Source organism: Telmatherina bonti (assembly GCF_933228915.1).
Source record: "Telmatherina bonti genome assembly, chromosome: 11".
Lineage (NCBI taxonomy): Eukaryota > Metazoa > Chordata > Actinopteri > Atheriniformes > Telmatherinidae > Telmatherina > Telmatherina bonti.
The window spans coordinates 30,823,549-30,835,669 of NC_136629.1; the positions used below are offsets into that span (position 1 = coordinate 30,823,549).

The 12,121-nt window shown below is 38.1% G+C and overlaps 1 protein-coding gene across 2 annotated transcripts in view; it reads right to left on the minus strand.

The window, feature by feature from the left end:
• The window catches only part of bicc1a (BicC family RNA binding protein 1a), a 72,804-nt gene that overhangs the window by 36,446 nt on the left and 24,237 nt on the right, over positions 1-12,121 (minus strand). Inside the window, exon 2 of one of the 2 annotated variants that reach the window (XM_079249196.1) lies at positions 7,650-7,693. In XM_079249196.1, the coding sequence (XP_079105322.1) occupies positions 7,650-7,693 (44 nt within the window). Of the gene's footprint in view, positions 1-7,649; positions 7,697-12,121 lie in introns of both variants that reach the window. The other variant, XM_079249195.1, reaches the window with a different exon arrangement.

Genomic DNA, 12,121 nt, shown 5'->3' on the forward strand with positions numbered 1-12,121 from the left:
ACTGAAGTCCCTCAGGAGTGGCTTGCTCTGAGATGTGGTTGATGTTAGTGGAGAAACAGCGAGAGGAAGGAAAGGGTCTGACTTGCCGTCTTCTAACGGCTTTGTCCTCAATGTGCTCCATCCTTGTTTTCACAAATGTCCTGTAGTCCTCTGTTTGTTTTAAAACATTCCAGGGGTTTGTGTTTTCAGGGTGGAGAAATATGAATTTCTCAAAGTTTCGGCCATGTGATGCAGCACTGCAGGACAGCTTCAAACCATCACGAGCAGCGGCGGTCTCTTAATTTACCTCAGCGGAGGAGACGAGTGCATTAAGCCATAAACAAAGCAGTGTTACTCAAAGGCAAGTGGAAGTACATTAAGAGCACTCAGGTCTCCCTACAGATGTTGGACCTTTTAAGAATTTCTTCAGAAAATCAGTTTTCTTTTTTCCAAGCACTTTAAATCTGTCTCACTTTTTTTTCTCACAAAGATAAGACCTTAGCAACCGAATCCTGTTTTATTCCTTTTCAGTTGAGTCATTTGGTGCTTTGTTTTCTGCTTTATTTTCATTTTAATTGTTTTTTTTTTACTCAATGTTTTCTGATCTGTAGTTTCAGTGAACAATCATGTTTGATGAGTGTGGCTGAATTTTTATTGTTTGATGTTTGGATATTGTCAGGACATCAAGTTTCCCATTAGGGACAAGAAATTACTTAAATTGAGGGCAACGTCTTGTCTCCTAAGTGGTGCCCAGACCAAACGGGGATTTGGCTAAATTCCTCCACATGCTTTCTTTTAGCAACATCTGTATCTGTTTGGCATCCTTGAAAATAAGGTCTGACAGCTCCTCCACTGCCATTCTCACACACCTGTAAAACAGAGTCCAACACATGCCTTTCTTTACGCCTGCAAGCATATACTCCGAGTCCGTGATGGTTGACTGGAATCCCTTTCACGCCTCGACGATTGTCCACATCGTGGGCTATGATCACATATGAAGATGGAAAACCTCGATGATAAATGGAATAAGGGACCTCTGCCACTTTTAGTCAGAAAAACCGAACCAGTAGGAGGACCCGAAGGCAGCACCTTTTAGTCTTAAAACATCGATCAGAGGAATTTTAGTTTTTGGCTGCTAATCGGAAAGCGAATCAAGTTTCTTCCTCAGTAACACAACGCCTGCAATAGCAGCTTTATGAGAGACATTTTTGTAAGCTAATAAACTGCTTGCATAACAACAAACTTCTCTTTAACAAAGTTTTGTTAAATTCCTTTTTACTGCTTTTGCTTCAGCTCATCACATCACATCGTCACATCTTGTAGAATTATCTTATAGATGAAAAAATAATACCTTTCAGTGTTTCTACTGAAGGAATTATGGAGGAAATAAATTAAATTTTTGTATCACACTGTGCAATGACCCTAAAGGCAAATTCCTCTGGTGTGATCTAACTTGGCTATTTTCGTAAGGAATTCATTTGCAGCATCATTAAAGTGAGTAAGCAGTGCCAGCTTAGCCTCCATCGCTGTTAATGATCATCCATTATTGTCCTCCTGCTGTAATCGCCGCCATCCCTCCTCTCTTCAGTGTTTTTACAAGTTCTGAAATAATATCAGTCTATTGACTTAGAATGACTGTACATACTGGGAAATTCAGGCTCGAAAGCAAAACCTGATGGAGTTTTCTTCTTACTGGGTTTCTTATTATTCTGCGGCAGAAGTAACTCTAATCTACTACATGACACCCTCCCACTGTTGCCTGGAATATGTGAGAAAGGACAATAAATCACGTACGCCAAAGATCTGGACGCAAACTTTTATACTCTGACTAAAGTCACATGTTCTCACACCAAACGCTGGATGCATTAAAAACAAATTAGAAAAACAATGTTGTCAGTGATACAGAGGATTTATTTCCATTGCAGTTGTAGCCTTTAACTTTCCCATTGTTGGATTTTTGTTTCTCAGATCCCACGACAATATCTGGATTTTGTCATGAAAGTTTTCAGCTGGAAAACAGACTTAACAAATATGGCATTGCAGCAAACTCTCAGGAGTCACCGTAATTACACGGGAAGTGATTAAACGAATGGCAGATACCTGATTTTCTGAGAGAACAGATCTAGCAGAGTTGAGAGTTGCTTAATTGTCTCATTGCTTTTAAATATGTACAGCTTTCCCATAAAATGTAATGGGGAGGTGGGTACAGGCTTTGACCAGTAGCATGGAACTATATGGGGGGTGTGTGTAGCTGCATTTTTATACACTAATCCACTAATCCACTAAATAATTATTTTGTTTTTTATTTGTGATGTAATTTTTTTGCTACATTCAATTATATGAAAAGGGCCACAAAGTTTAGATAATTTTTTCATGTGCAATAATTATTTGTGTAACACAATTTTACACCCTCCTGGTATTTAAATAAATATTTATCTTTACATATTTATATACATTTTGTGTATGTTAATATGTGCTGTACATAGCCAGACCATATGATGTTCATATTTAACACAGTGTGTCTAACTTTAGAGCTCTGTAGTATTTATTTAGCTTATCTTGTTGAATTTAGCTTACTTTATTATTTACTTAATTTTCTTTGAGCAGACGTTTTTGTGTGTCGTTTGTTTGACATCACCTGTGTCATGCCGTTTACTGCTTCTATAGCCTACTTTTCCAACACTGCAGTTTTGTTTTTTTTTAACAGAGGTTGATAAATTATCATTATGGTAAATTCTGCATGAAATTAAAAAAAAAAAAAAAAAAAGTAGTTTGCACTGAAAAAAAATGGCAAAGTCAAAAGCTTATAAAAATGACATTTCAGATCTTAAACTCTACTTTTCTAAAATGATCATACATTATGGCATTTGCGTCGTCATCATTTTCTTTAAGGAAAAAAGGGCTTTGTTCAGAGAAAGCTGTTTCCTGTCCAGCTTTGCTGTTCTTGGCAGCTCTCTACAGATGGGACTGATTTCTGTCAGACCACACACCATTATAAAGGGCTGATGGCGTTTATTTTTATGAAGGGACTTGCAAATACCTCTCAAATGGGTCAAGTTATTTGCCTGAAGTAAGTAACCTATACATATGTGCCATTCCATTCTCTTTCTTTTAAACCCATTTCACCATCTCTGAAATAAAATGGCTCCGATAAGTTCCATGCCATGGTCCTGATTTGATGATTGCCTGTTAAGAGGTCTGCAGCTGGCATGTGCAGATGTGTGTAACACCAAGCAGGATACCATTAAGGAAATGTCCACATAGACAGCACATGTATTCGATACACGTGACCGCAAATGGACGTAATTCGCATCAGCGAATCGATGGAGGCGGAGTCTTGTTTCCTGGTTCTTGCTGCAATGGTACAGCTGTTGATTCAGCTGGAATGTATGTGTGTCTATGTGTGTGTATGAGGGGGGAAAACAAAGGGCTTTTGGTGGGTGTAAAGCAGTTGTGAGGCCATTTAGGAGACAGAGAACAGCAGAAGTTGAGCCTGACAGCAATGACTGATCCATCCCCATGAGACGCAACAGTCATGTTAACAATCCAAGTGTTAACTTGCAGCTACAGCCCCATTACCCCTCTTAGCCAATACTAACACATGCATAGGGTTACGAAAGGGCTACACATGTAGCAAGAAAGGCAAATTTGCAAAAACATTCTGCTGCTGAAAAGCAGTCAAGACAACACGTCATTTACTGGACGACACATGATTATTTATACTGTTCATTAAAACAAAAACATTTGTTTATGTATGTTTTGATGCCAACTACACTCACCTACTTGTGTCAGTTTTTTTCTCCCCAATAATTTCTTTTTTTTTTTTTTTCTCCAAAGAGTCTTTTTTGTTTCTTTTCATATTTTCAGTGCAGAGAAATGCAAGACATTTCGGTGCCATAAACCAAATAAAATGAATGACTCCTGGCTTCAGATCTGACTGCACTGGTGCTTTAATATCATGCCTTATTTACAGAACCACAACCTTTGGGAAGCAGAGATGGAACAGGGATCAGGGACGAACTGGCCAGAGGTTCAAAGACGATCTCTCAACTCAAATCCACTCCAACCTCTTCTGTTGTGTGCAGTTTTCATCTTAACCGGTCCAGCCTCTCGACTCTGATGCCCTGAAACAGCTTACTGGTCTGTGTTATGATTTCACACAATGACATCACAGATCATTGCTAATCAAAAACCTCATTTGTAGAGAAATCCCCATGTTACACCAGACTGATAGCGGTGAGACACAGTGGTTTAATAGAGTGCAAAACCAAAGTGGCATTAACACAACAGGAGAATGACATGAGCAAAAAAACATGAGGGAGTGATGAGAGGGACAGAGAGAGGGACAAGGGCTGGAGAGATTTCTAATTCCTAGCTAGGGGAACCCTCATATGGCCCAAACCCATTTTTTCCCATTGTCATTATCTTTTCACCAACAACATGAAAAGGGGAGACTGTTTGTAAAATGTCGCTCTGAACTCAAGGAAGTCCAGCAGACAGTGAGTAAGAGGGTTTCATCAACCAAAGCAAGCAGGCTTGGGGAGAAAGTGTGGGGGTGGATCGTTTTATGCTGCTGTCGTCAGCAAATAAACTCGCAATCTCATTCCCAAAGCACACCGACTAAGTGTGTGTGTGTGTGTGTGTAAAACAATGACATATGCTTCCTTACACGAGGGAGAGAACTTCTGCGCATTTACTTTATTAATCTCATTGAGTTTGTGCAGCACATGGGCGTGTAGGACAGGCAGGAAGCAGTCCAGCTAAGAATTTCCATTTTCATCAACGTCAAGGCATTTCACGCACACATCATCTTTTTTTCTTTCAATACTGTTCCACAGTCACATTCAGTGTTTATTTTCCTGTCTGTAACTGGGTATATATGATGATCACGCTATCAAGAGTTATCCACATGGAAATCTTACAGTAAAAACATGCCTTTAGACCTTCTACTCTATTCCTTGCCAGCTTGCCAACCCTAACAGCTCCAAACTAATTTGTAATTGACGATTTTACAACTTCTATCCACCATTTGTTTGAACAAGCTGTAAAATGTTCAAGGCAAAGATAAAAAAAAAAGAGAAAGAGTAAGTGGGCTTTGTGGAATATGGCAAACACATACCTTGAATCTTTTTTTAAATACTCAAACCAGAAGAGATGGAGGCAGAGCTACAGTACGGTGCTCTTAGAGTCCTTGTTAAAATTCCAACAACGGGAATCACGAGGCGCCTGGTTTGCATTACTTGGTTTTTGAGAACTGCTTCAGGGACAGTTAAATTACCTCTTTCTATGACAATTTAACTTTGCTTCCTAAACCAAAACCAAATAGGGAAAACAGACAAAGGAGGTCTACTAAAACAAACCCCCATCTACCATTTGTTTCATTACAGACGATGAGTTTGCTATGGAGGAAGTTTGACACTATCGGAGTTTGAAATGTCTATAGACCTAGATGATACAGAATATGGTATCTATGCTGAACAATCTGTTTCCATAGTTTAACAACCATCCAGGTATGACTTCACATATCTAAATGTTAGGCTGCTGCCCCCCGCGACCCGACCCAGGATAAGCGGCAGAAAATAGATGGATATGATCTAAATTCTTAAATATGATGACACATAACACAGATTTAAAAAAAAAAAAAAGTGCTAAAATAAATCAAACTATGATGGATATAATAGTTTGTTGCAAATGTGTGTCTGAGTCACATTTTCTATTTCAGTTTTTGCATTCAATGTTCCAACTTTCTATATAATTCCTCTTATTAAATCTTTTCTGATCATAATCATTTGTCTTTTCTTGTCAGTTTAATATAAGCTTATGTCCTTTATTTGTGAATTGTACCTGTATGCACCTCAATGTTGTTGTTTCTTGGACTGGCCTGAAATATGTCAAATATAATTTCTGACATGGACAGTAAGAGCAACTATAAGAGTACTAACAATCCATGGCAATGTGCAAACATGAATGAAAATCCCATATAAGTAGACCACTGGAATAGTTCTTCAGGGTCCTTGAAGGACATTCCAAAGTTCTTCTTTGGATGTTTCCTGTCTTTTGCTCCGTTCACTGTCAAGATGATCCCATGCTGCTTCAGTCATATTGACATCTGGGCTCTGGGGAGGATTCATCACTCCATACGACCTGTCACTACTGATTTTAACTCCATTCTTGTCTCATTTGGCATACCTCAGCCTTTTTCTCCCATTCACCCTCCTTCAGAATGGCTCACCGACAGCCAACCATCCACAGAAACCATTTCTGATGAGGCTTCGGCAAACAGTTGATGCATAGAGTGAAGGGCCAGATGTATCCCTCAGACCTGTCAGCTTTTTGCTGTTTATAGTTGACGTTTTCTTTGACACTATTTTCAAATGCTGTTCACCTTCTGCTGTTACATTTTCAAGGCCTGCCAATTCATTTGGTCTCCGCTTGTTCAGATTCCCTGAAACTTCTTTCCAAGGACACACAGTACACTCTGCTGACACATGTCCAGCTTTTACTATTTCATGTCTGTCAAAAATTGTCATCTTCATCTTTTTTTTATTTTATATTTAAGCAGTAAAGAATCTGAAAATAAAAAAAGTATTATCTTGAAGTGCTACTAATGTGTCCAACTTACACGGTAAGCTTTGTCTGCAGATATGCGTAGACAAAACACAAGCTTCACACTTTAAGTTATGTGTAGTTTTTAATCTTAAAAGATTTGTGGTTTGTTGCTGGGTTGCTTTCCATCAATCAAAAAAACTATTTAAATGGTTAGATACAAAGTCTGGACTGAAAATGAATAAAGAAGTAGCCAGTTTTTTTTTTAAAAAAATGTTTAAAATGCCTTTAACAACCTAAAGAACTCCTTATCTATAACATTTTTAAGGATTACATGAAAGTATGAATCCTTTTAACCAAAAATTAAGAGATGAGGGATACTGCCAGACCTTTCCACAGAATTGTTGGTTTAAAGCTGTGCTTTAGGCATTAAAAAGGTTTTTAGGTGGTACTTTGACAAAGTATTGCAACACCATGCACTGTTCAGTTTGTTAACTAACATCAGACTGGAAAATGTGAGACTTTGTAACCATAAAGAAGTTGTAGGACAGGAAAATATCTGCCCATAAATCACATTTACTTTCAATACTGAAACAAGACATAACATTTGTATTTGTAAAGACACGCATGCTTCACTAACTTCCCAACCTCTACTCTGCAGAGACTCACTTGCAAAATCACCTATAAAAATCAATTTTCATGTTGTTTTTATTTCAACATGTAAGGATGTGTTGGGGGAAAAAAGAAGAAGAAAAACTGGCAGAATACTTTGTATCATAATTGATGAATTAGTGGAATTTATTTCACTGAATGTTTTGTCAGTGAGCTGCCATGATAAGAAACGTGTAATGCCACTTTAAACTCCTGATTATCTGCCATACTATGGTACATTATGTAAGTGGAAATGCCTTAAGTGTTGTGTCAGCTGTGTTTTAGCATCAGAGCCCTGGAGTGGTTTCACGTCAGTAACTTTCCATTGTTTTATTTGTTTAGATATGTAATTAGAAGCAACTGGACAAGCACCTGACATCTGCTCCCATACCAAGAGAGAAGTGCTGCTCAGTGGGCTTGAACACAACCGAAAGACAAAGCAAACATTATCCAAGAGCAGACTACACACTCACCTTCTGAAAGAAATCCTCACCGCCGTTGACTCTCCCCTCCGAGGCTGCTAGAGTGAGACACAGAAAGAAAAAAATAAATGTATGAAACCACACAGAAACTCGGCTGTGAAGGCAACAAGTGAGCAGAGTTCGGCCAAATCACACACTGATTATCCAGTCCTAAATGTTACGGTATCTTCATTCAGGGCAGTGTTTATGGAGTATCTCCATTTCTTTACATATTGTGTTTGGCAGGATTGCTGATGCTGCGGACTTTTAGGAATGGAATAAAATGTTCCAAGTTATTTTCTATAAGCCTACAGATTGGATACAGCTTCTGTATAACTAATTGATAGATATGGGAAAATTTTTGAGCATTTTACAGTAGCTGGTAATGGTGTATTTCATATCCTTCTCGTGTTCAATGGTGTTGGCTTCTCACTTCTCAAAACAAATGCTTTTCTCACTTTTTAAAATTCGTCGGCACACTGTCAACATCTGTCTTTCTTTCAAACCGCTGTATGAGAAATATCAAAAGCTGAAAAATAATAGCCTGTAAACAAAGTCAGCACTTAGAGCGGCTGTGGTGTTTCAAAGTACTTTTCCAAGCAGGTGACTGTGCCAAGAAACTCTTTCAGCTGATACAGTAATGCAGGATAGATGTAAAGCCAACCACCAGAGCAAGTCCGGCCTGAAGTCCCTCCAACACATCTGCAAGACCTTCAAGTTGTGGCAGCTTTGCTGATGTAAAATATATATGCGCCATCCAAGGAGAATTCTCATGTTCCTTGTCATTTGGGAATACAGGGAAGGTTTAATGATGCATTGCAGCCAGGGGTTCTTGAGATAGATCTGTTGCTGTTCTTGTGAATCTGGCAGCAGCAGAACAGTTGCTGCGGGTTATGCAGTTCAGTCATGAATGCTGACCTCACTGCAACAACCAAAACGATGTTATGATCAGAGAAAAACAAAGTGAGTTGGAGCTTTTATGTCAGAAATGACTGAACTAAAACAAGTCAAGGACTTTAAACTTGTGGATGGAGCTCAGCATAGTAGCTCACCAATGATTAATTGATCAAATGTTCATAAGGCAAATGATACAAGGATTTTTTTTCCTCTTAAGTGAAATGAAACATTAACTGGTAAAAAAAAAAAAAAAAAAGAAACAAACTAACAATTAAATGATGCTAATAGCTACAACTGCACATGTGAATGAAATAAATAGATACAACTACATGGCCATTTTTTTAAGTCCATAAACGCTACAGAGTCAAAATTCCACTACTTTATATTGGAACAAACATCATTATATTGTCAAGTTAAATCAATTTGTAAGTCAGCATGTAAATCATTGTTTAGAGCAGTGTTTTCCAACCACTGTGCCGTGCCACACTAGGAGATCATCAGGTATGCCCTGAGAAATGATCCAATGTCACCTCATTGGTCTAAAAAGCATCTCTGTGTTCATCCAGGGCCCAGGTAAAAGATCAGAAAATTCATTTTCTTTGTGTTTATCTTATTTCCATTGAAGGCCACTTTGACAGGATGGACTTTATATTAATATGGGCTTTTTTTTTTTTTTTTTTTTTTTTAACAAAAAAAACAAACAAAACATTTTGGTTTGTGGTGTGCCTTGTGAGTTTTCAGTGAAAAAACAGTGTGCCTTGGCTTAAAAAAAGGTTGAAAAACACTGGTTTAGAGCTCTTCTCAACACATCTCAAATCTAGTTTCTTGATGAAAAATGTAGTTTTCAAGCAGACACTGAAACAGAATGCCTCCATTGCGAAGCCTAAACAAGTGTTTGTACTCGAGTAAACAGGTCTGGCTTAGTTCAGCAGGTGAGCCAATTTCTGCTGGAACTTTTGTTTATCAAACACACATCACTCCAGTGTACAAATAAAAGATCAATTCTGGCAGCTTAACAGGGGTTAATTAAAGACAGGCAGTAAAAAAAACTGACAGATAATGCAGGATAAGTACAACAGCAGTCAGTTTTAATAAAGCACTGGTTTAACACCTTGCACAACAAATGCATGCTCACATTTTAAGCCTGGATGGAGGTGTGTGCAAAGATATTATACACTTCACCAGTTTAGAGTATATTTATTTAGACTTATTTTTTAATCTAAAAACAAAAAATCTATTTAAATGCAAGCTGTACCGTAACACCTCCAAGGAGGAGTGAAGACTTCCGCAAGCCACTCTGAAGTGTTCAGACTAGCTCACACTACAGGACTTTTAACCCGATATTCACAGTGCAGATAAATGTTGGAGATCCCGGAGACATGGCACAGATCTGGAGACCAGCCCACGTTTAACCAGTTGTCCCCATCTGCTCCATGCGACCACTCCAAAGACATGATTGGTGAGGTTTGCGTCTCAGGCCCCTTATTTCCAGTGTGTCTGACCACTTTCAAAAGCCGTTTCAATTGCATATAAGGATTTTGTGTTTTAACAATAGTATATGGACTTTGTATGCAGCGATGTACTGATGTGTATATGATGCATGAGAGGAGTTTAGGAGTATTGCCGCGTGCATGCTCAGGATGGGGGATTGGATTGAAGTTATGACTCGATGCAATCAGTTGGTTTCTATTTTAGAATATGTATGAATTGGCTCGAAATGATGTGTGTGTTGATTCGTGTATGTAAAGTGCCCTGTGACCACATTGTTGTGAAGTGGCGCTATACAAATAAAGTTGAATTGAATTGAATCTGCAAAAGTTATTATTTGGATGTTTTGTCTACATAGAAAAGGGTGTTTCAGGAACTTTTTACTTCTTTCTTTTTTTTCCTCTTTGAATTATGCTCCAAAAGCAAACGGATCTGCAATTGCCACCATTTGAACTGCAGTCTACATGACTGATTCCTGAACCAAAGTCTACATCTACTGACCTGCATGTGCAATCCACTGCAGAAGCTACATCTCTTTTTTCGCTCAATCCTCCACCAACATCAGCGACTTCTTCGTGTGTTTGTTTACATTGCACAACTTATTATGCCCAAGTTCCATATCTTATTTTTTGGTTTTTATTGTATGTGTGGCAGCCTTACAGTCCCACCTCCAGGCCTGGAATATGTCCCACAGTATTTTCAGTGTTTTGTTTGGATTCACACTTTTCTTAAAATCAGTGAGGTAGAGATCCCTCATGAAGTCTATATACTCTCATTTTTTCCCTTTTATCAAGAACAGGAAAAAAAAGTAGCCCTGAAAAATATTGTTTCAGAAAAAGTGACATGTCAGACTACTCTATCCATTAGTATATTTGCTCATAGTCACATAATTTCTGCTCTTCGGTTTCAGGGAAGAAGGGTTATGAAATGACTAAACCAGTAGTCTACTGGCACACAGACTAGAGAGAGACAGGCTAATAGACATAGACATGTATCTTTATTATGTCTATAGTTAATGTAGCTGATGGCTCCCTGCACCAGTGTAGCACAGATAACCTTAGCTCAGCTGCTGGACTATGTAGATAAAGTAAATGTGTTGGGATGTTTGTAATTGTAAAAGCAGCATCAGAGGTGGTTTAGTGGGTATACTCAATTCTGAAGTTGGTATACTCCATATACCACGTATACCCTGGACTACACCACTGCTAAATGACTAAATGATTTAATTTTCTTGGAAAACTTTCTTTTATCCATAAAAGAAATGTAAGGCTATGCGTGGTTGCAAATGCTTCCTGTTGATTAGGATTGTGCAAACTGTAACTTTAAGGACAACAGTGATCCCAGCCTGCATGATATAAGAAATAAAAATGCAAACCTGACTAAAATTTCAACTGCTTTTAGATTCTCATATTGACATTAACTACTGAAAACCATCACATAAGGACACCTTTTCAGCTGTAATAAAAGCCTTTGACTTTTGCTAAGGTTAAGTAATTTTAGTATGCTTGATGCTCACCGTGAGGCACTTGGCATGTCATCAAATATCGTGCATAATCAGAGGACAGACGGTCGATAGGCCAATGGAAAGGTAGTACACATATGTGGGAGAAATCTAAAACTTTACATTTATTCTCCATTAAATAAAGGAAAAACTATACAATGTGATTTGAACAGTTGATTGCAACAGATTTACAAATCCATCTGACTTTATACCACGTTGAATTTGTTTAATAAGAATAATTTATACATTTCTCAAGGATGACCAAATTAGGTGCATTTAGGAAAACATGGCTCGTCTCAGCGACATCACATTTAAGTGTTTACATCCAGTATTTACTTTTGCACAGAGCAGCTCTGACTGAAGTGCTTAGTTCTTAGGTGGCCTGAAGTTATCCGAGATTATGAAAGACACCATTAATGAGCATGTTTCCTGTAAGAGTTAAGACAAACAAAAAGGAATCCAGCCCCCTAACCCGAACAACTGAAGTGTTTTCAATATTTTATATATTCAAGTCCAAATGAGACAAACATGAAACTGGAAACAAATAGAAAACTTATGAACATGAGCTGCAAAATAGGTTGTGGTTAAACTTAAAGAG